The sequence below is a fragment of the Cyprinodon variegatus genome, unplaced genomic scaffold (genome assembly GCF_000732505.1).
Source record: "Cyprinodon variegatus isolate N-32 unplaced genomic scaffold, C_variegatus-1.0 Scaffold135, whole genome shotgun sequence".
Classification (NCBI taxonomy): domain Eukaryota; kingdom Metazoa; phylum Chordata; class Actinopteri; order Cyprinodontiformes; family Cyprinodontidae; genus Cyprinodon; species Cyprinodon variegatus.
In genome coordinates, this window is record NW_015150588.1 from 195,350 (window position 1) to 223,272 (window position 27,923).

General features: G+C 37.2%; 1 protein-coding gene across 4 annotated transcripts in view; it reads right to left on the reverse strand.

The window, feature by feature from the left end:
- The window catches only part of dync1i1 (dynein, cytoplasmic 1, intermediate chain 1), a 78,752-nt gene extending 51,162 nt beyond the window's left edge, over positions 1-27,590 (reverse strand). The window contains exons 1-6 of one of the 4 annotated variants that reach the window (XM_015376443.1): positions 27,349-27,590; positions 26,655-26,776; positions 25,754-25,868; positions 25,249-25,336; positions 19,851-19,910; positions 19,607-19,722 (exon numbers count right to left, since the gene is read on the reverse strand). In XM_015376443.1, the coding sequence (XP_015231929.1) occupies positions 19,607-19,722; positions 19,851-19,910; positions 25,249-25,336; positions 25,754-25,868; positions 26,655-26,762 (487 nt within the window). In that variant the 5' untranslated portion in view covers positions 26,763-26,776; positions 27,349-27,590. Of the gene's footprint in view, positions 1-19,606; positions 19,723-19,850; positions 19,911-22,078; positions 22,587-25,029; positions 25,049-25,248; positions 25,337-25,753; positions 25,869-26,654; positions 26,777-27,348 lie in introns of those variants that run through there. The other 3 variants (XM_015376442.1, XM_015376441.1, XM_015376440.1) reach the window with 3 other exon arrangements.
- Positions 27,591-27,923: the final 333 nt, after the last annotated feature.

Genomic DNA, 27,923 nt, shown 5'->3' on the forward strand with positions numbered 1-27,923 from the left:
TATTCTCGTTCATTAGGTTTCTTTTTTACTTCTTCCACTAAAACAAATATGATATATGACTTTAATTTTCATTTTATGTGTGGATAATAAATGACTACAGCTAAATGAAATACATGGTGCTCAGCCTCCATCCAAGTTGGTGGTTAACAGCCAGTAGTCCTGATCCAAACACCAGTGACCCACCAGTGGGGAGTAGAGGCCAGAGAAACACAGACAGGCAGACTGCCAGACTAGCTTCATGTCTGAACGGCTCTAGCTGACCCGATTCTAACAGAGTACACAGCAATACTGCTATTTTCAGCTTCCTTTTTTTCACATATGCTCCATTTTAAAAAGCCTTATTTCTCTCTAGTGTGGAGGGTTTTTTTTCCACATCTGTCAATCATTTTCTCCTCAACAAACTGCGGTTATTAATCTGAAAAGCTTCAGGATGTGAAAAAGGGGAAAGCAGGAAGATACATTACACACAGCTACTATTCTTCTCTATTTTCTTGACCTTATGTGACTGGTCCGGTGGTTGGAATGTGTGGTGATGGGGATGGGAGGAGCATGAGGAGAGGAGGGAGACCACATTGAGGAGCGGTCAAGCTGTCAGTCCTTGGGACCACAGGAGTCTGGAGCAAAGGAGCGTGATTCATGGCCTATGGGTTACCTCACGGAGGGGAGAAGGTCCAATTCCTGTACGAAGATACTGCTGATGTCTCTGCCAATGGCCATGCATCAAGAACTTCTGTCACAGTCCCGCACCAAAATATCCCCACTATTTCCCCTCTGTGGGTGTTTTTTAGATTTTTTTTCTTTTCTTTTTTTTTTTATGCGAGTGTTAAAAACATAGAAGCAAGAAGTGAGTTTTGGCAAATGAGAGGATAAAGAAGAAGCAATAGATATAAAAATTTATGTATAGCGTTTAAGGAAACACACAGAGAGGATCCACATGGTTTCCTATTGCATCGTAAAAGGAGCCGTGAAAGGAAATTATGAGAGACAATCTCACAGTGTGAATGCCTCTGCCTGCTATTCCTTATGTATCAGCACACCTTCCTGTTTCCACCTTATTCCAGTCTCGAGACACTTTCCTCTTTCCACCTGCAGCTTAATACCTCTCCTCGCTGCAGGACGACCGCTTAACTGGTATCCTCCTACCTCAACGTGGACAGAGGGGGGCCCACCTTGATGAAACTCCACTTGGGGGCTCCTGTTTTTGTCCGGCTACACACCCAGGCTAATGATATCCTCGACGGCCCAAGCGTCTGCATCTGGCTGCTTCAATCTTCTCCCAGCTGCTTACTCATGCTGACTGGGCCCCAGTCAATTCAGAGCAGCCCAGCGGGTATGAAGATATACAGTATTACTACACATACACACATAGCGAAGTAAAAGTGTAAATACTCCTACACCTTCAAGTTGCTTGCTCTGGTGCAGCAGACCAATCTAAAATTATAACATTTTAGAATAAAAATATGTTCCTTAACGCAAGAAAAAAAAAAGTCTCACATGTCTCCCGAGGTGTTTAACCATCCCTGATTGCACCTCAGGTAACCTCACCACCAGCTAATGGTCTTAAGTCAGGGATTAAAAGCCTCCAGGACATACTGAGATCTGATTGCACCACGTTTTGAGCTGGTTGGGAATGCGTGAGGTCGCACTATTTTTGCAGGGTGAATGCTAATGTGTAAAGGCTACACATCCAGCTGACATGACGTCTGCTGCGGATAAAATAAGGGCCCCTTTACGAGTTCCACCAACTTGAATCAGTTGTTTTTGCTGTTGGCAGAATAATTTTTATAAAAATAAGCCACTTCTACATAACCTCCAAAATTATTTTCATCAGCAGTAAAAATTTATTCCATCTATAAATATGAGCAGATTCGGATGCTTTCTTGCAGTCATTTAATAAATGTAATTCATGAGGATCAACACACATCTGAATTAGGGTTTGTCTGCTTGGTTTTCCCATTTTGAAAAGAGACAAAGGGAAACAAGCTATAGTTCCATGCTATTTTAATATTCCGGAGAACTGAACACTCCATCTAAATAAGATGGGAAAACTAAATACTTAGACAAATGTACATGCTTGATTTAATGGTGGAGGCTGTGGTTTGAGCCAGAGTCAAAAAGGTTTGATCAGAAGTGTCATACTCTTTAGTTTTCGTTTTTGCTTTATGCTCTATGTTAATGGCCCTTTATTGTTATGTTACTGTTGTCAATTTTTACCCATTTGCAATCAATCGCCTTTTTCTGTTGCCAGTAATCACCTCCCCACCCTAAAACCTTCGTGATTCCTTCCTACTCTTGTCACTAACTACTTTTGCTCCCAATGACTGGTTGGAGTTTGGGCGTCTTTCTATGATGTATTGTTTTTTTGTTTTTTTTTGTTTGTACTAATTTCTGATTGAACTACTAAAACTTGTACATTTGTATCCATCTACCTTGCAAAAGCCTGTGTCTGTCTGTGTTCATAATCCATACAACATGGCATAATGTGGATAAAACATGAAGGGTAAGATATGGGTGAAGGGTAAGCCTGACAGTTCCAGTCATGTGAGCAATGGCGTAAATATCGGTAAGCAGAGACAACAGTTGCTTATGGGCTCGATAAGCATCTTCAATGGGTTTTTGGAACTTGGGATGTCTGTAACTTGTGGTGGTCACCAATGGTTCCATTCAAGGTGCGCAGTCCCTATTTTTTGGGGTGTGATGTGTGATCATATACTACTGAAAATTGCATAATTGTATAGTCTTGGTGGATTTATGGAACTGTCCCATATCCTAAACCTTTATCACGTGTTGTACTTCATATGGGGCCCAACCAGATAATGTTGCTTACGGGCCTGTTGTAGTGTCGTTACACCATTGCATGTGAGAGAACTCAAATTCTACCTGACAAACAGACCACAGTTTGTTAGCCTGAAGGGTCACCTGTCTAATCAAGTGGTCAGCAGCACAGTAGCACCATAGGGACGGTACTCTCACCATTCCTTATTACTATCTACACCTCTGACTTCCAGTACCAGATAGAGTCCTGTTACCTGCAGAAATACTCAAATGATCTGCAGTCAATGGGTGTATCAAAGATGGACAAGAAGCTGAGTGCAGAGAGCTGGTGAACTGCTTTTTTGAATGTTGCTGGTGAAGATTCTCAGTCATCCAGGTCATAGTCATTCCAAAAAGGTAAAAGAAAAATCAACTGAACTTTGTTTCAGAGTATGAAAAACATTTCACTTGAATTTGCATGTTTGGGCTTTGTTTTTGGTTGTCTCTATAAAGCTTCGAATTCAATGCTATTTCAGACATTTTGAATTGAAAAAGCTTCCTGGATAGGAAGTGAAACATCTTCCATTTGAAATGCTTTGTGGCATGGTGTGGAAACAATTATCTGATCCTAAATGTCAACAAAACAAGAGAGATGATTGTAGATTTCAGAAGAAACAGGAACAACTTGAGCGCTGTTAATATCGTGGGAGAAGAAGTAGCGTAGTGTCCGCTTTCCGGTACAGATCAGGCACAGATGCGTGATAAAGCAGAAAGGATTTTAAGCCATTTATTTTCTCAGGAAATACATTATTAACCTTTATATCATTATAGTTTAGTGTGTTTAATATTTTTGGGGAGGGAAAAACGTAATTGAGGTTATTTTACAAAATAAAATTGAGGGCAACCCAGCTGTATATCTGGTTGTGCATGCGCAAATGAGCTGATCGGGTAGTGACACTGCTCCGATGCATTCTCCGTAAAGAGGGAGGGGCCAGAACAACATCTTGTCCATACTCGGTCTTGAGTTCTTGTGAATTGGAACAGTACTAGGACTGAGGCTGATGGCGTTTCACAAGCAGACGAGGACATGAGAACGCAAAAGTACACATAATGAGAAACGGCCAGGGTCTAATAAATTTTCTCTTCCTTCCTGATGCAGATCCAGAAGTTTCTCAAGGACTCAGGAATAATGAGCTTGGTGGGCAACTGACCATCTGTGTCCATGTGTGCCACTATCTGAAACACTCGCCCTGTCAGAGTGTCCACATGACTAATTATAAAGTCAGGATTAACAGCACTGCTTTCAAATAAAGTCGCTAAATGCCTCCGTTTCCCTGAAAGCTAACCTCATGGAAGGCAGCCATCTTTGTTGTGACTTTAGATTCATGCTGTCTAAACAACCAATTGGCAGAAGCTGTCATCTCAAGATGAGCCCCTCCTCATTTGCATAACCTGGCAGAAATGTATACAGAAATGGTTAAATGAGAAGCAAAAATACGTGTTGAAGAAATAAAATAAGTTTAAAAAAACAAAAAACAAAAGGAAGAATAAAAGAGAAAAAACTTTAAAAGATATATATAAATAATTATTCAAAAATAAACTAGCCCTTAAAACAAGTTTGAAAATTCCAAGACAATTATTATACATATTTAAAAAAATAAAGAAACAAATTAGAGGAGCAATACACATTTATTTTTCATCGTACAACTGAATTACTGCTTACATTTCTGCATTCACTCTATTTTGGGTCTATTTAATTCTTTGCTTATTTATATATTGATAGTTTATTTAGTCTGTTGTCAGAGTTGGTACTCAATAAAATTTCAAGTAATAATTAATCAAATATGTATCCAAAATTGCCAGCTTGTTTAGAATCCTTATCCATTTTTCCTCTACATAACATATCCCTGTTAACAAAACAAACTACATCTTTAAAATGAATGGCTACTCAAAATAAACCTATACATCCATAATCAGATCATTCCAATGACGTCCCAATAACTGCTGTTGCACAAATCTGCGCCTTATTGTAAAAGTCTAGGAGGCTTCTTTGTCTCCCAACTGTAGTGTCTAACTTTAATGAACCATATTGTGTTTCGTGTATTCTCTAGTTGCGATTTTGTTATTAACTTTAATGCAAAAGCACTTTGTAAACCACTGTCATTGCTTACAGAACAGTAGGTAGGACATTTGACCTTAAAGTGTATCTAAGTGGATCCTTTTAAAGATTAATTTCTAATATGTACAGTGTTGTAGTTTAAATGTAGTCTAAAACATAAGTTCACATAGCAGCAGCTTCTTGTACGTTCTGACTGGTCAACCCGTTATATTGGTTTTAAACAATTGAAATAGGACAAGATTAATTATCTTGTGTCCTTGAACTTTTAATTACAGGCAAGAACTCCCAGCTGATCCCAACAGATCATGTACTGTATGTAGAACTAGCCTAAGGCAGTACAGTAAAAACTGCGAAAGTATTATCATTTCATGTTTTGGTATGCAGAAGGAAAAAAAATCAGAAGTAATACCAAATGTGTGACTGTTTGGAAATGCTTTGGTTTTCAAAAATGCTGCATGGTAAAAATAAGGTCACCGATTGGATGTGATATAAAGGAAACAGGTAGCATCTTTCCATCGCAAACATCCTGCTATGATTGAGATATTAAGGCTTCTAACGAGTTATTTTTAAGTATTTCTGAACTAAACACTGTAATTATTAGAAATTAGGAGAAAATAATTGACATCTGTGTAAGATTTGCTGCTTCTAACAGGTCAAATATTTGTCTGACACAAATCGAATCAAAGGGGCCAAGACTAGTGTTGTATAAAGTACTGAAATCTTGGAGTCAAGTACCTCTCCAAAATATGACTTTGGTAAAAGTCCAAGTCACTGACTGAAATGTTACTTGAGTAAAAGTCTTAAAGTATCTGAAATGGCTTATACTTAAGTATAAGAATTACTGTAGAAATAGATGTACTCAAGTAATGTAGTGATAAGTTTAAGTAAAAAGTAGTGCAGTTTGAATGACATTTTTTTACATTTTGGTAAACTTTGAAGGTTAAATTCACTTAAAATAATATAAACAACCAAGTGTAGGATAAATTTAGACTTTGATTTAGATTTAGCTTTGCAAACAGGCGTATCCTATTGGTGTTGATGAACAAGCCAAGGAAAGACCCGACTTTGTAGTCAGTAGGTGGGGGTCAAAATACTTGCATTTCTCTCGCTCTCTTGCTCGTTTTTTTTTTTTTTATTTTTTTTTTACTTAGTAACTAAATCAAACATTTAAAATGTATCAGAGTAAAAGTATGTAAATAAGTTCATAAATGAAGTGAAGTAAAAGTGAAAGTTCTCAAAAAAATGTATACTCTTGAAAAGTATAAAGTACTCCAAAATATACTTAAGTACAGTAGTGAAGAATTTTTACTTCGTTACTATACAACACTGGCCAAGACAGGTACCATATATTTATGAATGTCTACAACAGCAGCTCACTGTGGTAGCATACAAAGGTAATCTGATTACATTAAGAGACCATGTGAGCTGAGGTTTGTGCATTGGCAGAATGGGTAAAAAAGGAATAGAGTCCCTTTCTTTTCACACCATTCCTTAAAGTGAAAAGAAAGGTGTAAAATATGAGCCAAATTCAAAAGAAAGGTAGATCTATTGCTAAAGACTACTTTAAAAGACATATGTGAGAAATCTAGAGGGATTCGTGATGATTCTGCATCCAAATATCAGATCAGTAGACTTAATAAACCTACAGTACTTATTATGCAGCTTTTTCCTGATAAAAACATTTAAAAGAAAAAAAAATCAAATATTTGCCAGCTCATAGTTGGTAGTTCAAGGTCCGATACCACAGAGTCTAAACCTCTGTTATCTCCCTTTGCCTGGACAGAAACAGTGACACTATAAAAGCTCCAAACCCAACCACTACGAAAGATTGTAGCGATATGATGAATTCGGCTACCGTGCTGTGAACGATTAACTGCACATAACTACATATAGTACATTTCACTGATATGCGGGTGATTGAAATAATGCAGCTGAGAGTGATGGGCTGATCTGTTTGTCGGATAAAGTAGAAACAATCTTAATGAAGGCTGATCAACTGCTGGGAGTTTCATTAGCTTAAACATGCTGCATTATTTCTCAGTTGGAGGTCACCTCAGAGCATGTGAGGAGAAATATACTGGCAGCCTATTAAAGACACAGAGCGTCTTCTGCTCCTCTCCAGATAAAGCATGAAACACGATGGCTTGATGCGTCAGAGCAATAAAGTGTCGCCCTGTCTCTGTTTGGTTAGGGATCAAAGCGTCAGCTAAACCTTGAATCTGAACCCAATCCACGATCGGGTGTGGAAATGTGCTAGCTGGAGCTTGGAGCAGTTATCAAAGAGTGTTTGTGTAAAAGGGGAGGATGAGACTGAGAGAGGTTTGTCATCAAATACAAATGGGGGGGTGACTTATCACTACAGCATGGAGGTGACTCCTGGATGGAGTCACGCACATTTGAAATCGACATAACTTTTAAGAGTTGTTTAAAAACCAAGAGGAGACTGTGGAGGAACTCCAGAGAATTCAGTAGAGATTAACACATAGGAGATGGTCAGAACTATTCAAAGGGCCCCTCTTATGTGGTGCTCACACAACATGTGCTTCAGGACCCCAGCTACAAGTCTTAAAGAGCAGAATGCAGGTTAGACCTTCGCTGTTATCAGCTTTTTTATTAGTAAAGTTTACTTCGGTATCTATCACTGGCAGTGACATAATATCAGGGTGTCCGCTTAGCCTCACAGCATCCAAACAATGGATACCAATGCTAAATCAGACAATGAAGAGATTTTAAAAGTGAGCAAATGATGGACCACAACCCTATAATTATAAGCCTGTTACAAGAGAGCAGAGAGAGACCGGAGGGGGGGAGAATTAATGGCCAAAGGAGACAGATTGAGTTGTGGTGTAAGAGCAGTGGAGTTATTGGAGGATGGTTTAGTCCAGGAGCTTCCTACTATTTTTCTGCACCTCAGACATCATTCTGCGAGATTTTTGAGTGGTGATCTGTTAGTAGAGATTGAAAACAGATCAGAACACAAAATCTGGGTTGGTAAGCAGTGAGAAACACCAACTACTGGTGGGGTTATGTCCGTCGCCTCCAGAGGGAATAGATAGTTTTTTTCCCGTTATTCAAAGTTTCTCCAGCGTTAATATTGATCCCAATCACAGCACCCAATCAGCCATCCATTATATCCTGTTTACTGAGCCGTCTGCTCCCCTAAGATTTGAATCAGGACTGGAACAGCAATGGTATCTCATTCCCTCTGAGGGAACCAGACTAATTCATTTCAACATCATTCAGCAGAGTCTGTGCAGCACAAATGCATTATTTGACCATGTTTATGATGCAACACACTGCCTAGAAAAGGAAGCTGGCCAGAGGAGATGGCAAGATGTAAGGAGTTAATTACAGAACGATACGAAAGGAAGGTCAACTCATAGCTGCGAGAAAAGAGACTGGAGCAGAGATTCTGACTCCAGCACAAAAACAAGAAATAAACCAGCAAGACAAGCTACAAATAGGGAGTTATGTTGTTAGAAAGGCCATGTTAAAGCCCAGACCTTGATCCAATCAGATGATCTCTACCTTATCTGAGATATCAAGACATATTTTTGCAATCAATCTCTTTAAATGTATTAGGTAAGACTTCCTCTTATAATCTCCTAGCTGAAGATGGTTTGATTGCATTAGGAATTACCTAGGAATACACTTCAAAAATTGCTCCTTTTTTTGGTTTTATATATTCTCCAGACCTAGAACAAGTCTCCATATTACTTGTTTTATGTCTGACAGTTAAAACCACCTATATTCTTCATCTGAGCACAGACAAAAAAAAAACTTCAACCATTTTAGAGACCCCAGTTAGTCCGCTAGGATGGAAAATTGCTGGTTCGGAGCCATCCATTCGTAAAGCTGAGCAGATCTATCTCTGGGAGGTGAGAGGCCAATCCAGCCTGCTCAGGAATCTTGCTGATCAACACACAGGACAGACAAGACATCACAGTCACGACTTCTTGAAAATGCATCCCACTGTGAGGGGACTATACCAAAGCTGCCTACAAGGTAAGAACATTTGTTGAGCAAACAGAAAAAAAGGGCTTTCTTCCCATGAAGTGTATGATATCTATTTATGTAAGGAAAATGCAAGATGCACAGAAATCTATTCACTCAAAATCTATTAAAGCTATTTTGATAATTTCCTTAAGTTTTTGCCTTTATTATTTATTCTAATAGAAACGTTTAAAATTCATCATGGTTCATGGAGCCATGATTGCCACAGTAGGGGCAGAAATATTCCCCACATACCGACACATTAGCAGCAGAACCTGATGCAAAACTGGCACAGCGAAAACCCACAGCAGGATTTAGATTAATGCATCTCTTCACCACACTTCTCCACTCTGATCAGACGTTGTATATGTGTGCGTACACCAGAAACACACATGCCATGCCACACAGAACCCACTTTCGTTAATGCAGCCCATACAGCCCTTTTAGGGGTCTGTGGCTAACTTTTGCTGATTCCCACTTCTTCTCTTTCTCTTCCCTTCTTTCAGTCTGTCCAGGCGGCCCCTGCTCTTTCCAGCAGTGCCACCCAGGCTTGGCCCTGACCCAGACCCACATCTTTAAAATAAGCCATCATGGCCATGCAATGCCATGCTCTAAGTCCCACCACAGGGCTCTGATTAAAACTCATGACTTCAAACTTTCCGAGCTGTCAAAACCGAGTGAGAGATTTAAAGGGATGAATCAAAATACTTTTTTTTTAAATTAATGTAATTAATCAATTAACACTAACTTCTCAGCGCGTCATCTTAGGTGGTATTTATGTCACTCAGACGCAGGCTTCGTCCTTCTGCTTGGTGCGGATGGCAACAGATGGTCCATTCTGATGGCAGTTGTGTTTCATTTAAATTTACGGCTATGGGATAAAAGTATTCTCATAAGCCAGCAAAAGGTTTAGTTTTTCCAAGTTTTTTTTAAAAGGTTTCATTTTAAAAAAAAAACAATGTTACCAAAATCAAATATATCTTAAATTTTAGATCAGAAAATAAGCTTATTACTTTGAACTGATTATTTTTTTTTTTCAATTTTATATTTGAAAGAAATATATATTAAAACATTTCTTATTGGAGAAACCTAAAGAAAGAAAACGTACATGTGCCAAGAGTGCTCCCTGCTGGCGAGATGAAGAACTGCAAGACTACTTCCACAGAAAAAGCGGACTTAATGAGGCTGTAAAATGTGTTATGAATGTTAAAGTAAGCAATTCATACATATAAATGAAATGTAAGTTATCTACGGGAAAGAAAATAGTTTTCACTAAGAAACTAAATCCATTTATGGATGAAAAATCTTGGAATTAAAAGATTTAAACATTTGGTTGGTTTTGAATAAGTGCAGAATGTGAACAGAATCAAGGATGAAAACTTCCATATCTTGCTCACAAGCAACAAACAAACAAGCAACCATAAGCTAAAGGCAAGCTGCAGCGTTGAATCATATCAAAAGGAAACCCCAGTGGAACAGAGAGGATCTTCCAGAGCAGGACAGACCACCCAGGAAAATATTAGAGACCTGCGGTTGTTTTACACGGGTGGAAAAAGACAGTACAGGGAGGACAGGGTGGGGCGCGCATGTCAAAAAGTCAAGATTAGCACGTTGCAAACCAAGAACATAAGAAGGTTGTAAGAGAGAGAGAAAAAAAAGGAAACATAAAACTGCTTTTTAACCCTCTCATCAGATGACAAATACTATTTCAGATGATAGCCATGTTACCAGGAGAGAAGGGGGTACAGACAGGGTTCATGTACCTCATTATACAGTGGTCGTAGTGGAAAATCGCAATCATCTGCGACTTTGCTAGAAATACCTTGGGCGCTTGCAAAGGCTTCTTTTCTCTCCATTATGCAGGATTTTCCTGTGTTTTAACAGCCTTGATCATTTTGACTCAAACCACTCTGGACTCTGGATCAATTTAGCAAGTGACACAGGAGTAAAGGCTGCGCCCTGTGGAGAGCAGCAGAGAGAAACCGAACCCTACAGGAGACGATTACGTGTCTCTGCAGGGAGGAAAGATAAAACTATATCTCCACTGTCTTAGAAAAAGCCACCTCTGATGTGAGAGTGGGGACGAGAGAGCGAATAAACACACACCCACTCCATCAGAATTACAAGAAAAAAACTACCTAAAGGCAACAGCTCTATAAAAAGACACCAGTCGTGAAAAGGCCAATTCTTCCTGTCCGTGTAAGACAGTGTTTTGTTGTTGGACAGGTTTCTCTTCAGACACACACTCAAACACCTCCTGGTCTGTTCTGTCTGTTGTCAAACTGGGACAACAACAAGAGGTATGAGACAAGTGCTTCCATATGTGGCTGGACACACCGGCACGCACACCCAAACACACATGTGGCTGCCTCTGCGGCAACAACCCTCCTATGGACCATATTCTTCTATTAAGGTCTGTAATAAATGCCCAAAAAGCAGAGGGTGATTCAGATGCAGATGCAGTTATTTTAATAAATTGTGTATGAATTAGGATGCATAATTGTTTAAATGGTTTGTAGAAAACTCATACAACTAAAATCCCTCAATTACATTGTTGTACTATTATTAGATTATGTGGTAAAAATGGTATATTTTACAAAAATATTTTTAAAAATGGACACTGTAACAGTTTTCTTTTAGGTCTATATTGTTGATTTCTTTATTTATTTATTTCTGGTCAATTCTGACTAATTTTCTAATATTTTTTAAAGTGCATACATTCAGATTTTATTAGTATATTTTTGTTTTAATTAACAAGATTAACTTATGCCTGAACTCATACCCTAACAAAGGTGCATTTCCTTATTAACGAGGAGGGTCAAAAAAATACATTTTTACTACAGGATTTCACAAACTTTCTTAAAAAAGAAACTTTTAAAGAATATTTGCATATCATGAAAATTCCAATTACCTGATCAGAGTTGATGTCAGACTGATTTTTTTTTTTCTCCTCTTTTCTTAAATAATGTAAGGCCAGCACCTTTGACAGCATGGTGCATCCCTCCATGTATAAAGTCTGTGTTTGTGTCTTTTCCTGGACGGGCTGTAGAGAAACATACATTTCACCCTACTGGAGTGCTGCTCCAGGCTGGGTGACTAATAAAGCTTTACTGTTTCACTGAGTTTGCTAACCTCATCAAAAACAAAGCACAGCTTCACACTAGGAAACAAGATTTAAGAGAATATTAAGCTTTAGCGCCCTCTATGTTAAATACATAACTGTGCATAGATTTCACTTTCATAAAATAAAATATTCATCCAATCCTTGCATAGTTTTTACTAAGAAATAGCAACCTAAAATGATATTTTTACAACACAGATCTGATGTAGGGAACGTTCAAATCAGCTGTGCAACAAGGATGCTGAGATTTGAAACAAATATTTATTTTGAAAGTGCTTCATTCTACAGTTTTCTGTATCACATATGATAAAGAACATTGTTTAACAAATATTAAAACAATAAAAAAGAGTTAATAAACATATAGATTTAATGAAATTATAAAGTTCTCCAGAGCTGCTTTCTAATTCTTTGCTTGTTCAGTCCCTAAAACAGGATTTTTTTTAATGTTTCAATTGATATAATACCTGAGTCCATGTATCAGGTGCAGGTATGAAGGAGCTAACTGGTTCAGCTAGACCAGGGGTCTGCAACCTTTGAAATCCAAAGAGCCACTTTGCCCAGATTCGGCTAAGTAAAAGTCGTCTAGAGCCGCCTATATCACATAACCTTTTACAAAAACAACTTATTATTTTCAAATAACTATTATAGCAAATCTGTTGCTGTTTCAAACAATATACAGTTTTTATATGTAGTAAAAACATGAAAGCATCATAAAGATGAAGCAGGAAGTTTCTTAAAATTGGATATTATTCAATGTAAAAACAGAAAAACAACACAAAAAACCCACATAATTCCAAATGATTGACAAGACGGATCTAAAAGTATCTATGGTTCTTTTAATGTCATGGTTTTTTATGAAAACATAATTCAGATAATCTTTTAAAAAGACACTAAAGTGTCTAAGACTAGTATTTCTATTATATGACATTAGTTGGTCGTTAATATCATTTATAGTGAAAGTAAAGAGCCACCTCTGGATCTGGGGCCTTAGGTTGCAGACCCCTGAGCTAGGCGTCAAGCTCAGGGGTCTGCAGCCTGTAAAAGGTTTCAGAGAAAATATTTTGTCATAGAATAAATAAAAGATAAATTGAAATTTGGAAAAAAAAGATTTTCAAGGGTAAAAGCTCTCCAAAAAATCTATTTTACTCTCATTACCCCCAGAAATTGTTTTTGCAATCAGAGTGAAAACACTTTCTCTCAAAAATAGATTTCTCTCTCTAAATTTTGCTGTCGATTTACGATTTTTCTCTCGATCCAAAAAATGCGTCATGGGCGGTCCTGTGTTCTTATTGGCCAGTTTTAACAGAATTGACAGGTGAGTGCTGATATTAGGTGCGTTCGCAGCACCTCGTCTGGAATGTGGACGAGAGCTTACCGCTGTGGTGATGGGCGGGGTTAAAAGTCTGTAGTGAAGCTGGACAGAGAGCTGTCTGCAACTAAACAAGATGGCTGGCATGGTGTTTGTATTATGCAACTTATTAATGGAAAATACACATTAAATCACTTAAAAACACAATTAGTTGCTGAGAGAGCCGTTTTCCCCTGGAAATCATTTTCCAAATGTCAATTTATCTCAAAAATGTTCTCAAAAATATTTCTTCAGTCTCACATAATATCAGTTTTTTCTATCAGTGTGAAAATTTGTTCTCTCCAACATATTTTTTGTACTTTGAAAATTATTTTAACCTTTCAGATTCCTTTATTTGTTGAATTTTATAAAAACACAAGCATAGCTCCATATTCGGACAGAGTTTTAATAAATTTAACATAAAACACGTCAAAGTACACGTCGTTTAACTTCAGAGACAGGTAAAATTGTGAGGTTTTTTTTATTATTTAATGCATTTAAAGGCTAGAAAAACATATTTGTTTCTCTGCATTTGCACCTGCTGATAACTGGTTTATAAACTGTGATTCATTAATCGTTACATCAGAAACATATATATTAGTATATTTTTAGATATAAAAATACTTGTAGGATACAAGTTGCAGAAAATGTAATAAACCTGCAGTTAAAGGCTATTGCTTTTTCCCTGAGAATCTATAAAATATTTTGGCAAAAGATCAGATATGTCCATGTTTGTTCATATTTCACCCATCAATCATCACTCTGCAGTCACTGCTTGGACCGAATTTGGTTTGTGTTTAACATCAGCCACATTTAAAACTAAAGAACTTCCAAAAACAGGCGTTAAAGAAAAACAAACCTCTAAACTACTCAACTCTTCCAGTAATGACTACCAGACATAGTTTCCTTTCTGAACTTAACCCCAAAGGGATATTTCTTTGAAAGTGTAGATAACCATCTAATATATTAAATATATTTACGCAAAAGGAAAAAAACACTAACAGCTGCTCAGCCAGTGATTGGATTATAACTATATATTTAGAACTTTATGACAACCTATAAGAGAAAACATAAAAACATTAAAACAGTCAGCCGTCAGTACTTATGTGTAGGATTTTGTTGATTTGTTTCTGCGTATTTAATCCAGTGTGCTTTAACAACACTAAACTGTTTACATGTGTCTGAATGCTTACGTATTAGTCTGTGACTATCGGGACGAACATAAGTGTTTCTTTTCAGTCTAGGGCCAAAACATGATGTTTATTTTTCTTTTAAACTTATGTTCCACGTCATTTAGGAAGAAAGCCTCCTTTTTGCAGGAAGCGTATTTTAAGAGGTGAAGTTTCACTTGAGTTGTAAGGAGCCTGAAAAAAAGCCAATGGTCCTGAAAATATTGCACAATGAAGCGCGGCGAAAAAGTCACACAGACACACACGTCTGGATACAGACTCCCAAACTCTTGAACCCTTCAACTTTTAACCCCGACGAGGGGTTTTTCCAATATAGCATTATCTAATTATACACGAATACACAAAGAGTTTTAATTCTGAGGGTCTCCTTTCTGGTTCACTGCTAACAATTACCGCCACAGTATTAGAGCTCCTTTCTTTCACTATGGTCTCTATCATGGCTCCTTTACTGGTTTCTTTCTTCTCCTTCTGTCTGCTCTCCAATGACCAAGCAGTTCTCTTCACCTTTTGTCATCTTTCAATCTTTTATTCATTTTCATAATTTTTTTTCCCTTTCACTGGCTTCTTTCCCTAAGAAGCGTTTTTGTAGAGCCCCACTGAATTAAAGTAATTCACAAGTGGCTAGATCAGACTGATCTGCGCTACTTCAGATTAGGGCTGCAACTAACAATCATTTTGTAAATCGATTCATCTGTTATTACTTCAATAAATCGATTGATAATAACATAGCCAAAGATTCCTTAAAGAAGACATCTTACGAAAAAAACATTTTCTATAGTTTTTTTTTTACAATTTTTGCATAATTGTTGCTCTAAGTGGGTCGCTCTGTCAGCTGAAGGCATGTTTTAGAGTCTCTATACTCCAGTTAGCGATTAAATATTACTAAATTACTTGACAATTATTTCAATAATCGATTGATCATGATAAAAACGATTGTTTTAGCCCTACTTCAGATTCACACGAACTGTAAATACATAAGAATGGGAATAGTTTGGAAGAGAAGTGAGGTAAAAGTGCTAATTCGTCACATTTAGAGACTCTTGGGATGTTTTTTTAAACTGATTTTGTGTAAAAGTTTTAGAAAAAGGGTTAACTCCAACCTTAACCCAGGCTGGAGAGATTCATTTCAATCAAACTGTGAAAAAACGTACATGACAGTAGATTCACTCATACTCGTTAGTTACATTTACTCAGTTACAGTTACTTGAATGGAATACGTTTTTGACAAACATATACTTTAAAGAGTAGTTTTACTGCATCACAATTTTTATTTTGATGATATTTTAATAAGATATTGCTACTCTTTATTTAAGTAAAATGTTTGCCTACTCTATCCATTATGAGTAACTTCATTAAAAAATAAACAAAATTGTTCAAAACAACAAAAAAACAACAAAAAAACTGAAAAACACAAACAGTAAATGTCTCCCTCAAAGTGAATTTATTTTTTTCTACAAATGCTGCCATAAAATGTAGAGGTCAGGCTAATATAATACAGTAAGGAGTGAATGTGTTCACCGCAGGTACTGGTCTCCTAAGTTCTCTATTAAAAAAGAAAATTGGGTCAAAATTATCAGTTTTTTTGGTGTTTTAGAGTTTTTTTCTTAATAACATAATTGTTTTTTTTTGTTTTTTGTTTTTTTTATTATAGTCTTGAAAAACTCAAATTTGCCCACACCTTTACATCTGAGTCTGCCAATATAACATTATTAGTTTACAATTTCAGATGTTATGATGAGTTACTTTTCACTCTTACTTGAGTAAAATTATGATCATAATAAAATTATAAAAACAAAAAAACTGAAGTAAAATTATAACAAAATAGTGTTACTCTTACTTAAGAAAAATTTCGGGGTCCATCTCTTCCCATATCAAAGTAATGAATGTGAATAATCTTCCAGTACTCCCTTCTGATCCATATATTAGTGTGGTATTAACTAATTAATCTACAGCATAATCACACTGCCACAGAGTAGAGTAGAGGAGTTGATTTCATTTTACATCGTCGACCAAGTTTAAACTAACAACATAAACTATCCGCTACTCAACAAACAGTCAGAGTCCTATGACTGTAATATAGGGCTGCAACTGACGATTGTTTTGCAAATCGATTAATATAATTATTTTTTTCAAATAAAAAACCGAATGCCAAAAGGTCCCTAAAAAACAATTTTTTATGACATTAAACCAGGTGAAACTAAAAGTTTTTCATTTGAGGAGTTCTGGATAGAGAATATTGATAGACGAAATTGTTTTTTTATCTTAAATTCAAAATGTTTATACATTATTTTACAATTTTGGCATAATTCCTGCTCTAAGTGGCTCACTCTGTCAGCTAAAGGCAGGTTTTAGAGTCTCTATAATACAGTTAACGATTAATAGATAACCAAATTAGTTAAGGATTATTTCAATAATTGATTAATCAGAATTAATCCCATCTATATCTCATAACAAGCAGGTCCGTTCATACCACTGAAAATCAGTAAAGGTTGGAATCAAGCGTGACCGGACATAATCTAATTAGACAGCAGAATATCAACTGATTATAGACAAATCTGAGGAAACATCCAAGAGAAAACAAGGGAATACTGTAACCATACAGCTAACTTTGGCTTCTTAAGCTTTTAGTCTTTTAAAAACTATAAAACATAAAATACTGTTTAAGAACAAAGAAGTGAAAAGGCCAACCCAATGCCTCCGCCTGCAGGGCTCTATCCGTACTCTTAAATAAACACACAAACAAGAACCTGCCAGCCCAATACAGGGGCAAATACAAGAGGTTAAAAGATCAAGAAAGAGAAACCTCCCCTCGTTATCGTTGTTGATTTCAAACCGTGGTAAAATCTTAGAATAAAATCATCGTTCTTTTGGGGATTGAGCTGAGGTCGGAGTTCAACAGGCCCAGCTGAGACAAGCTGTTTTTGCTAATCACAACCTGTCCAAAGCTCTAAATGTGAACGTTTTTTGACAAAATAACAAATGAAAAAAAAAAAAAAGTCGAAAGAGAAGATGTAGGCAATAATAACAAAAAGCTAACCCCTTAAAAAACCTCTAAATTCAGTCAAATTTCTTGGTTTTGGCACAAACAGACAGACATTTCACTTTATAAACCCTTCATCTCAAACTAATGTGTTTCCAACAAGATCCAATTCAAAATATATAAAGTATGTGGCTGCAAACCCGATCTTAATATGAATATTAACAGCAACCTAACAGCATTAGAAGAAGTGACAACATTTTCTAACTCTTTCAAAACATACAGAACTAGACTCCTCAAAAGCATAAAAGGATCAACCCTGTAGACTTTGATGAATTCAAATAACACATGAATTATGCTCCTTTTATCAATCATTTTTGCTTTAATTTTAATTTCATACCAAATAGTTGGACAAAAATATGTCAACTTTTATTTACAACCAACCCATTTATTTGGTCACACATTAAACTGACCTGCTGCTGAGATTTTAAAACATTCAGGCCGAGAAAAACAGAAAACAATCGACCAACCAAGATGTAGAAAACGGTAAGACCCTTTCAAACCTACAACTTTTTGACCAAATGAAAAACAAAATCTTGTTAGGCATTAGAAAAAAATATATATATATTTTCACTTAATGTTTTTTAAGGATTTGCTGTCTTTTGGTCTACATAAAAACTTTAAAAAACTGAATATTACTGATCTGGAAGCCAAAAACATCTGATAGCGACACAATTTCCCATTCTTATCATTTAGCCAGCTGAACATTTAGGCACACAAAAATGGATCTGTAACTTTAAACCAGTGCTTTGTAAGCTGGGTTCATATTATATTAAAAAAAAAGGGACCAGACCTGAACAAACACACAGCTACAGAAGGAGGCAGGTGCTACCGCCTAGCTCTGTGATAGTCTGGGAAGAAAGGGGCTCCTGAGACCAGGGTCACCTCCCAGAAGACCACCTCAGCTCTGCTCTGGTTCCCAGATGTTCTCATGCATGCAGGCTAACATGTACGCAGACACGCTCGGACCTCCTGAACCCCACGGAAACTGAAAACAAATGAACCTGAAGGAGGAGACATGAAGCACTGCTGCAGGCGTTACCCAGCCACAGAGTGGTGTTTGTTTTTGTGTGGATACAGACTACCTGACCCAGATAGAGCAGCTTATTGGGTTTTATCTAACTGTCAGGTATTTTCGTTTGTCAAGTCCTCCTAGGAGTGAGAAAACAGAACCAAGATGAATTGTGATTCTGCATGCATGTAAACCAGTGTGAAAGTATGAGTCTGGAGACGACTTGTTGAATGCGTGATCCAAACCTGAGGCTGCCGAGGAAATGAGGGGAGCTGCAGCAAGGCCATTAGGATGCAGATCAGGAGAGACGTGTGTATGTGCTCAGTTAATTTGGGGGGGTTCAACAGAAAACCATCTATTATAATGACAGGAAGCAGGAAGTACAACCCCTTTACAGTCACATGGCTGCCAGCTGTATTGGCAACAAGAGGAGGAGAGATAGAGAAAACGATAGGGAGAAAGTGTCTGCATGTTAATGTGTGTGTGTGTGTGTGTGTGTTAGAGAGTGGAGAGTCATAAGCTGAACTTCTATTTGCATTCCAGTCCATTTAAAGAAGCATTTATAAACTACTGACAAAGAAAACAGCTCCGACCGCGCTCCGTCCAAGCATCCGTTCAAGTCCAAAAAATGCTTCGACATTTACGCCTTAAACCGCCGATGCTCTTCCTGTTCCAATGTGGGAATAAAGCTCAGATCTGGCCATGTGGATGCGTTTAGTAGCCGCAGCTCAGCACACATGCAGACGCCCACTCACAGGGAGCCAAATATGCACATTTTTGCATGAATGCACGTGTGGTCTACTGTTCTCTACAGGGGGAGAACATGCACACTTAACAACAGCTACAACTGTTGTTTTCTATGACCTTTGTAGCAAATTTGCATCTGATGAGAACAAATCATATATTTCTAAATCTTTAAGCATTGACATTTAAGAAGCTTTATTTGGAAATAAACCTTCAGGTTCACATGAATGTGACTGCTTCTTTCCACTTTATTTTTTGAAAGATTTAAGCACATATATGAATAAATACCTTCAGAAAGCAGGGTGTTGACTGGTGTTTGTGTCTCCTTGCAGTAAGAGACCACCTCTTTGGGAAGGAAGTCTACCTGTGTGATCTTAGAGGCTCCAAGCCTCAGCATCTTGCGCCTGCATGAAAGCAGAGACATTTTCATGATTGGAATTATGTCGCAAACAAATCCAAAACTGTATTCTATGTAGGGTTAAACTCTATATTTTAAATCATTAAAAAAAAGTCTGAGAGGGGAAAGATATACCCAAGCTCAGAATCAGCCTGCAGCTGCAGCACAGAGGGGTCTGTGTCCCATTGCAGTGTCCTGATGTGACCAACAGAGGGAGCAAAAGAGGACATGAAAGGTTACAAACACAAATATTTCACATGGAAGTATGTCCATTATGCATCCACATACAGTATATTTTGGGATCTTTACTCTCATTTGGAAAAGTTTAATTTTGGTTTAAAAAGATGGACAAACTCATTCATTGATTCTTATATTTAATACGAGCATCTTTTTATTTAGAAATGATTTTTTTTTTAAATGGAACAACATTTTGAATTTCATACAAAAAAGCCATAAAGAAATTATAAAGGTCCATCTTTTTGTTCCAGTTATCACACAAATAAAAACACATTACATATTAGGAGCTGGCACTTTTCCTTCCTCTTGAAAATGCACGTTTATTGAACGCCTGGAAAAGCCAAATTACATACAGAAGTATTCATACCCTTTAAAGTTTTTGTTTACATTTTATGTTGCAACATCAAACTGTGTCCATCTGCACATGGTATATGACAGACTAGCAGGAAAATCCTTTATAATTGCTGATTGGACTAAATGATATATTATTTTCTGATTTTTGTTTTTTGAATCTCAAAAGTGTGGCATGTGTTTGTATTCAGGGCTGCAGGTGTCAAGGGGTGTAGCTCCACCAGCATTTATCCCATTGTTTTTTGCAGAACTGATTAGGGCTTTCTGATCAGGTCGAAAATGCAAGTCTTTCAAAATATTCAATCAGATTTTTCATGTGGAGTTTGGCTGTACAGTTCTGATGCATGGCTGTGTTAGCACAGGGATCTACAGAGGCATTTTTTAGCTAAATAAAATTTGTCTAGAGTCAAAAATATTACATTAACATTTAGAAAAAAACAAACAAGCTAATACTTTTTGGTTAATCTGTAGATTAAAATTAATTTTTTTTGTGAAATCAAACATTTTTTTAATGTTTAGGTTTTAAAATAAAGAAAGAGAAACTTTTATTAAGAATAGGATGGATATTTTCTTCTATGGGATGTTGATATTTGTAAAATCATACTTTAAATTAATCTTTTTCCCACCTAATTAAAAAAAACTACTAATAAGAAATATTACAGATATTTTAAGTGTTATTATTTTTGCCAAAATTTCATAAAGAAGTAGAAACAAACTACTAAAACTTTAACTTAACTTATACCAATTTTATTAAGAGCCATTGCTTTGGAGACGGGGATGGGGGAGTTTCAGCACCCATAACAGAAAATGAACCTCTGGCTCTAGTTTCGATATTTCTCACCCTCTTTCTTCTAGATTTGACATATTTTGGCCCCACCCACCTTCCCATCCCCCCTGACCATCTTCTCTGTCACTTCTACAAAAAAAAAAAAAAAAACAAGCATCCCCAAAACATGATGCTGCCACCACCATGTTTCACCACAAGGAGAGTGGATTCGCAGGAATGCATGATTAGTTTTGGCATGCAAGTAAAAAAAAAAAAGACACAGCTCACTGCGTTGGTGTGTAACATAAAATCACAATTAAATCCAGCTTAAGTTTGTGGTTGCAACCTTAAACATGATGAAAAAAATGCAAAGGGTTTTTATTTACGTATAAGACATTTAAGAGCTTAATTCAGCATTTCAAACTCCAGCTAATATGTACAGTAGTTGATGAACTAGGCAAACAGTGAGGAAAAGTGCTGAGCTCATGGCTGCATTCCTCTGCTGTCCTAACAGGTAGAAATCAATCACTTAAGGGAAAATCAAAGCGTTTCTCAAGTAAAATATACCAGCTGTAAAAAGGTAACACCTGACCTCCAGATGATACATTTCAGAGCAGAAAACAGACGCGTTTACGCATTCAGCAAGTGTCACACAGCGCCAAAACCGAGCCCTGAGAGGTTTCTAACAACTTGACAGGCTGGCTGTGAAACTGGTGGCATGGATGGCACTTTAAGCAACACTGTCACCTCTGTGAGGACTGAAATGACCTCCGCTGCTCAGCTCATGCGAGCAGAGAAGCTTGGAGCTGTTATTAGAGGCGACAGCAGCGCTAAAAATGGGATGGGAGAGGTGTGGGGAAGAAGAAGAGGCGGGAGGTAACACTCTTTGATTTTCTAAATCAACACGGGGAACACTTCCGTAAGACCAAAACCTTTCTGTTCTGAGCAGAACCTCAGTCACAGAAAGATACGGAATGGGGTTTCATGGGTTTGACATGAAAATGCTTACCTTGAACTCTGAGCTTGAGGCTTGTTTTTAGAGAAACCTGACCTACAAAGGACACACACACACACACACAACCACAAATGGAGAAGCTCAAATTGGCATGCCGTCATCCAAGGTGGATTTGGGGCTGGAGAAGTCCTCTTCAATTCTTCAAATAAAGAATCAAACATGTTTTCGCTTTCTTTTGGAAACCTGAGCTGACGTCCATCGATTCTTCAGCCCCAAATCCACCACTCTCCATACCGAACAACCAATCACCAACGATCCTGAACACACCACTCACACATCCGCCTCTCAATAAGAAGCAAATGGAAAGCGTTTGATGACCACAGAATTCACCAGAACAAGCTGCTGTCATGTCGGCGCTAACAGCGGCAACACTGATGGATTAGAATGTAGCATGCTGCAGTGTGACCAACAGCCTGTAGAGGAGCAGCAAAAAGGGGGAAAATCTTCCATTTCTTTTTATTTTATTTTGTCAGATTTTTGCTTTTTAACAAACAAAAAGCTCAGTAAATGTAAAGATTAATATTTGATGGTTCAGTACTATGTAAATTACTAAAACAGATACAGTGCCTTATAAATATGCTACACAGTTTATTACATTACAACCACATGGATGGGGTTAGATCAATTGTATGTAATGGAAAAGGGCTGCGTAATATAATATAACTTACTGCTTTGTTCGTTGGCTATTACATTCATATCTTGTTATAATAATAACTTCTCTCTGAAGTAGGGGTGCACATCATTTATTGTGATAAATATCTCCTCATGATAAGAATTTACATTTGTCTAAATGAGAAACTAGAATTAATTATGTTCAAAAGGAAGAATTGTCCAAATTTTTTGTTGTTTTTCTTTCCTTTTTGTTTTGTTTTCCTTTTTGTTTTGATGAATACATTTAAATGTGATCACTGTGGGATACCTAGTGTCACAAATCATAATGCCTTATGTAAAAAGTGACCTTAAGATGGCTGTTTTAAATTTGTCTAGTTCTCAGCAGCAGTATTTGTGGAGCTATGATTACTTTGGTAAGCAGTCAGAGCCACACAGCTACCTAAGAAAGACTGTGAAGAAGTAGTGATTATTTGCTCCATCCTCAATTATATTATTATCACGATAATACCACAGAATCTTATGATAAGATTTAAGTCCTTATCCTCCAGCTGTAATCCTAGCTATTTATTTAGCGAGTTAATTGGATTTTTGCTTCAGTAGATGAGATGTCCAATTTTTTTATAAGACACAGATGGTTGGAAGCAATAGAAAGACAAAGAACGTGAAGAGGGCTGGAGAAAAAAAAGATTTTAGGTTGCTGATATGGACATTGCAACATTTTTTTGTATCCCTGGAACATAGAGAGATAAAATAGTGGGTTGTTAGGAAAAATCCTACATGGTCTTTAAAGATTTTACTAAATGGGCAAAAAAAAAAGAGATGTCCAAATATATATCAAGCCACCTTTACTGTTATATCACAATATGAATTGTTAAAATCTAAATCTAGCTGCTATTTAACCCCCAAAATCACTCATGCTGCACAGTGGAAAACCTGTGCTTGCCGAATCATGATGTTAGCTATTCTGTTAGGACACAGAGATGGAGGCACTGAGTGGATCCCGATATCCTCTAATGGCCTAGTTATATCCCTGATCTAAATCCAGATGTGAATCTAGAGCATAAACTGAGCTAGAATGTGAAGAAAGCACAAATGTTTGGGGATTTGATAAAGATGCTTAAGAGACCCTCAAAAAACTGTAGCATATAAAGAGATATTAAACCGATGACCATTTTCCTTTATGTTTCCTATTATGTGTTACTTAGTGTTGCATTTCTATGTAAAATCCTGGTGGGTAACAGGGGTGGATTTAGGACATTTTGGGCCCTAGGCAAAAACAAGCATGGGGCCCTCGGAAATGAGAAGACAACACATAAAACAGACCAATTATACAGATACAAAGTTTTAATAGAATAGACATACATTATTTGTTCTGGGTTTTGTCCTTCGCTTCTTGTCCCTTTTCTTGTTGTTTTCCTCTCTATTTTTTGTACTCAGCTAACTTTTCATGCTGTCTCAAAAGGAATGAAAGATTTTTTTCCCCATCACTAAGCTCACTTAGCTCATTGCTCTTTCCTGTGTTTCCAAAAAGGCGAAAGTAAATTACGTAGTCGTTCTTTTCACTGTAGACAAGCCGCTGCTTTTCTGTTCTCCATTTTTCATTTAAAGGAAATAATAGCTGCATGAATCATGACAGCAGACAAGAGAGAGGAGAGCATGATGCGGGGTAACGAAACTACTTGCTCTGGAGAGTAGTGTTCGCTGCTTTTATATGCTGTTGCCAAAGCCTCCAGTAGCGGAAAAAAGTCGTTAGATTTAGTGCTAGGCACTTTTTTTAAAATAAAAGTACTAGAGGGGTCTGAAAAGTTGCTAAATATAGCGACAAAAGTGCTTCGTTTTTCTGCTATTCGCAGTATTTGTTTTCAAATGATTTGCTGCTGCCTGTTTGGACCTTTCTGAACATGTGCAGCAAATGGACTGATCCAATATGGTGGACACTGAAGGGGGGTCTGAGACACACTTAATATCACAAGTGTTCTGATGGCATTTTATCAAAAACATTATTAATGTGCACAAATAAGGAATAGTTGTATTAACCATAGATGTAAATAGAGTTTTATGGTGCCCCTAGGAACTGGGGGCCCTAGGCAACTGTCTAGTATTGCCTAATGGTAAATCCCCCCCGGTGGGTAATTAAGGCACTGTTTCTGTGAATCTTTATCTGTAGCCTTGCTGATATTCCAAATATTGGTTTTAGAGGCTTTCCTAAAAAAAAAAAAAAATCCCAGACGTAACTGTAGCATGTGAGCTAATTGATGGATTGTGGTCGTCAAAACGCAGAGTACCACAGCACTTATACAACAAATAAACCTAATGGTTGAGCCCATACTTACCTAAACCTGTCAGGGAAACATCCGGATGTGAACAACAGAAAAATGATGTAAAAGATGGAGCTTTAACAGTCACAAGCTCAAATAAACCACAAGCATTAAGTCTTTTTCTTTTAAAGGTTTCAGAATTATTAGATTTTTTAATATAAATACCACAAATTGAGAACCGGTTATCTATTAATGTAAAGAACAAACTAAAAAAACACAAAACTCCAGCCCTACCTGCCTGCCGCCCCTCCCTCGGCTGAGTCCTGGCTCCCCGCCTCACTGGGCGTGCTCACTGATTTGGACGGGGACACCGGTGTCGGGACTAAAAAAATGTAATAAAAGGTTAAATTTCACACTGCAGAGGCAACAGCACAGGACTGTAGAAAAGAAGTAAATAATAGTCACAAAAAAAGAAAAACTCAAATATCTCCTCATCGACCTACACTCTGTTGTTTTACAGGACTTAAAAATAACTGCAGTTAAAAAATAGCGACCCACTTTAGAGGTGTAGAAAAGGGTGTTATTACGATCTAAGACCACTAGAGAACAGTACTTGTTAAGGAGCTGAAAAGCATGAAAAGAGGCAAAGCATCATTTTTAACAGTGGAGTTGTAAAAGAGAGATGACAATAGGTATAGGAGTATAGACATGAGGTATTAGCTTTTAAAATAAAAATAAAGAAAAGGAGCTGCTTAAAAGGGACCTGTGTGCTGTGTTTAGAAAATAGAGTTTGATATACCTAGTGGAGGTTCTGGGGAGATGCCAATACTCTGTAGCAGCGCCTCAGTCTCCCTACGCTTGCGGTCCAAGTCCGAATCCTCTGGGGTCACTTCAGTTTTCTGCTGGCTGTCTGACTTCTCCATAGGGGAAAACAAAAAACATCAGAGGGAAACATTTGAGTTTGACTTAGAACAGGTAGGTTATTATTTCTTTTTCTTTTCTTTTCTTTTTTAACAGTGTCCTGTCTGGCGATGAGGCAATAAGAATAATTGTCTTGATTCCAAAAAGAGTCCAACAGATTTTACTTTCACAAGTGGAGCAGTACGGCTATCGTCATAGGGTTCCGCTTGATTTATGCATATAAATTGCTTTATTATAATTATGCAGGGAGTTTTACAGATTATATGGATGCTGCAATGTAGGCAGAACAGGAAGGGGAAAAACAGAAAAAAAGGAGAAAAGATGAAAGAAAGAGGAGATAGAAGGGAGATAATGATAAAACATTTACAGTCTGCTTCATCACCTGAGATGTAAAAAGAACAGCACAACCAGTGGACATGGTACGAGACATACAAAAAAGTAACACCTAGATACTATCGCTGAGGTAAAAGTAGTATTATTTAATCTGACATGTATTCTGCGTTACCTGAAGATAAGAATATGGGCTTTCTGTATGGAAATGAATCTCTAAGTACCTGGAACCAAGCACCTGTAGTTGTTTGTGAAAGTGCACTTGTGCATGTTAAAGTTTATCCAAAGGAAAAATGCACAATAGTGTTTGGTTATTATTTCAATAACAAATCAGAGCATGATTGTTTTTGATTGTTTTTTTTTTTTTTTCTCACCTCCACCTTTTGCAAATATTACAGCCTGAGAAAAAGCAGCAAAAGAAAAAAAAAACCCATGCATGTTTCTTTTACCTCCTTCTTCTTCCTCTCCTCCTCCTTTCGTTTCTTCTCCTCCCTGATCTGGGCGAGGCGCTGCTTCTTGCGCTCCAGCTCTGCCTTTAGGTCACTTTTGTCTGACATGCTGTCCTGGACGCCTTTAAATAGAACATCAATAAACCACAGATGACACTGAAACAATATGTTTGCTTCTACCTAAAAATTATCACAGAAAGATGTAACTTGACAGAATCAGAAGCTGACACAATATCTTGCAAAATAAATACAAAGATTAATCAAAAGGGATTACAAAAAACATCTAAGGAAATATACACCAAACACAGCTTAGTCCATACAGATTTATTTATTATGTGCAACCATATAATGAGTCAAAACTGTGCAAAATAAGGAACAAAAAGGGTCAATTTGAGGTAAATGCAAAAAAAAAAAAAAAAAAAAAAATGAATATAATTTAACACAAACATTATTTTTAGGGAAACTACCAGTGGGTATATATTGAAGAACATTGGTTTAAACATCATATTTGTCGTGGCAACCGTTTTATTAGAGAAACAATGAAATCTGATGGGGTAATTCACTGTGAGCCGTTTGTGCTGCTTTGTTACCGTATGTTAGTGATGACGACACGCAGTAACGTCTATATTTGGTTATTGACAAACAAAAAGATTAAAAACATGAAGGCATTAACGGCCATATGATGGTGTCGTACCTGATCCACTTGTAGGGCTGATGATGTGTCACCGGTAAAGATGCTGTCTCACTGCTAGAGGAGAAAAATCAACACATCCTCTGTTGTTGTTTCTGTGCATCAATGGCGTCTCTCCTGCAGAAAGATAGTCGGATTGGATATTTGTTAACGATTTATTTAAAAATATGGGTTATTGAAACCCCTGAGTGTAAAAATACGAGGCTGGAAGCAGGTGCACAGCACGCCGACACATCCTCTGGAAGGAGCGAAGAGGGAGTGATGCTGGAGAAGAGGAGAGGAAATCCCTCCCTCTATGGCAGGCCGTTTTGACATTTATTAGCTTGACTGAATATGCAATCCCGACGAAGGCCCCATGTGAAGTTTTTTTCCCGCACCTCTTCTTTCCTTTTTCCTTTCTGGAATCCGCTTAAGTTCCTCTTTTTTGTATTCATCGTCTTGTACGTAACGGTTATGCTTCATAATTCCAAGCGTTAGTGTAAAAAAAAATAAAAATAAAAAATACTCAAATTCATCGTTTTTTTGGGATCTTTATTGCGGTTTGAAACATATTATATGATTGTATTTTTACCAACCGT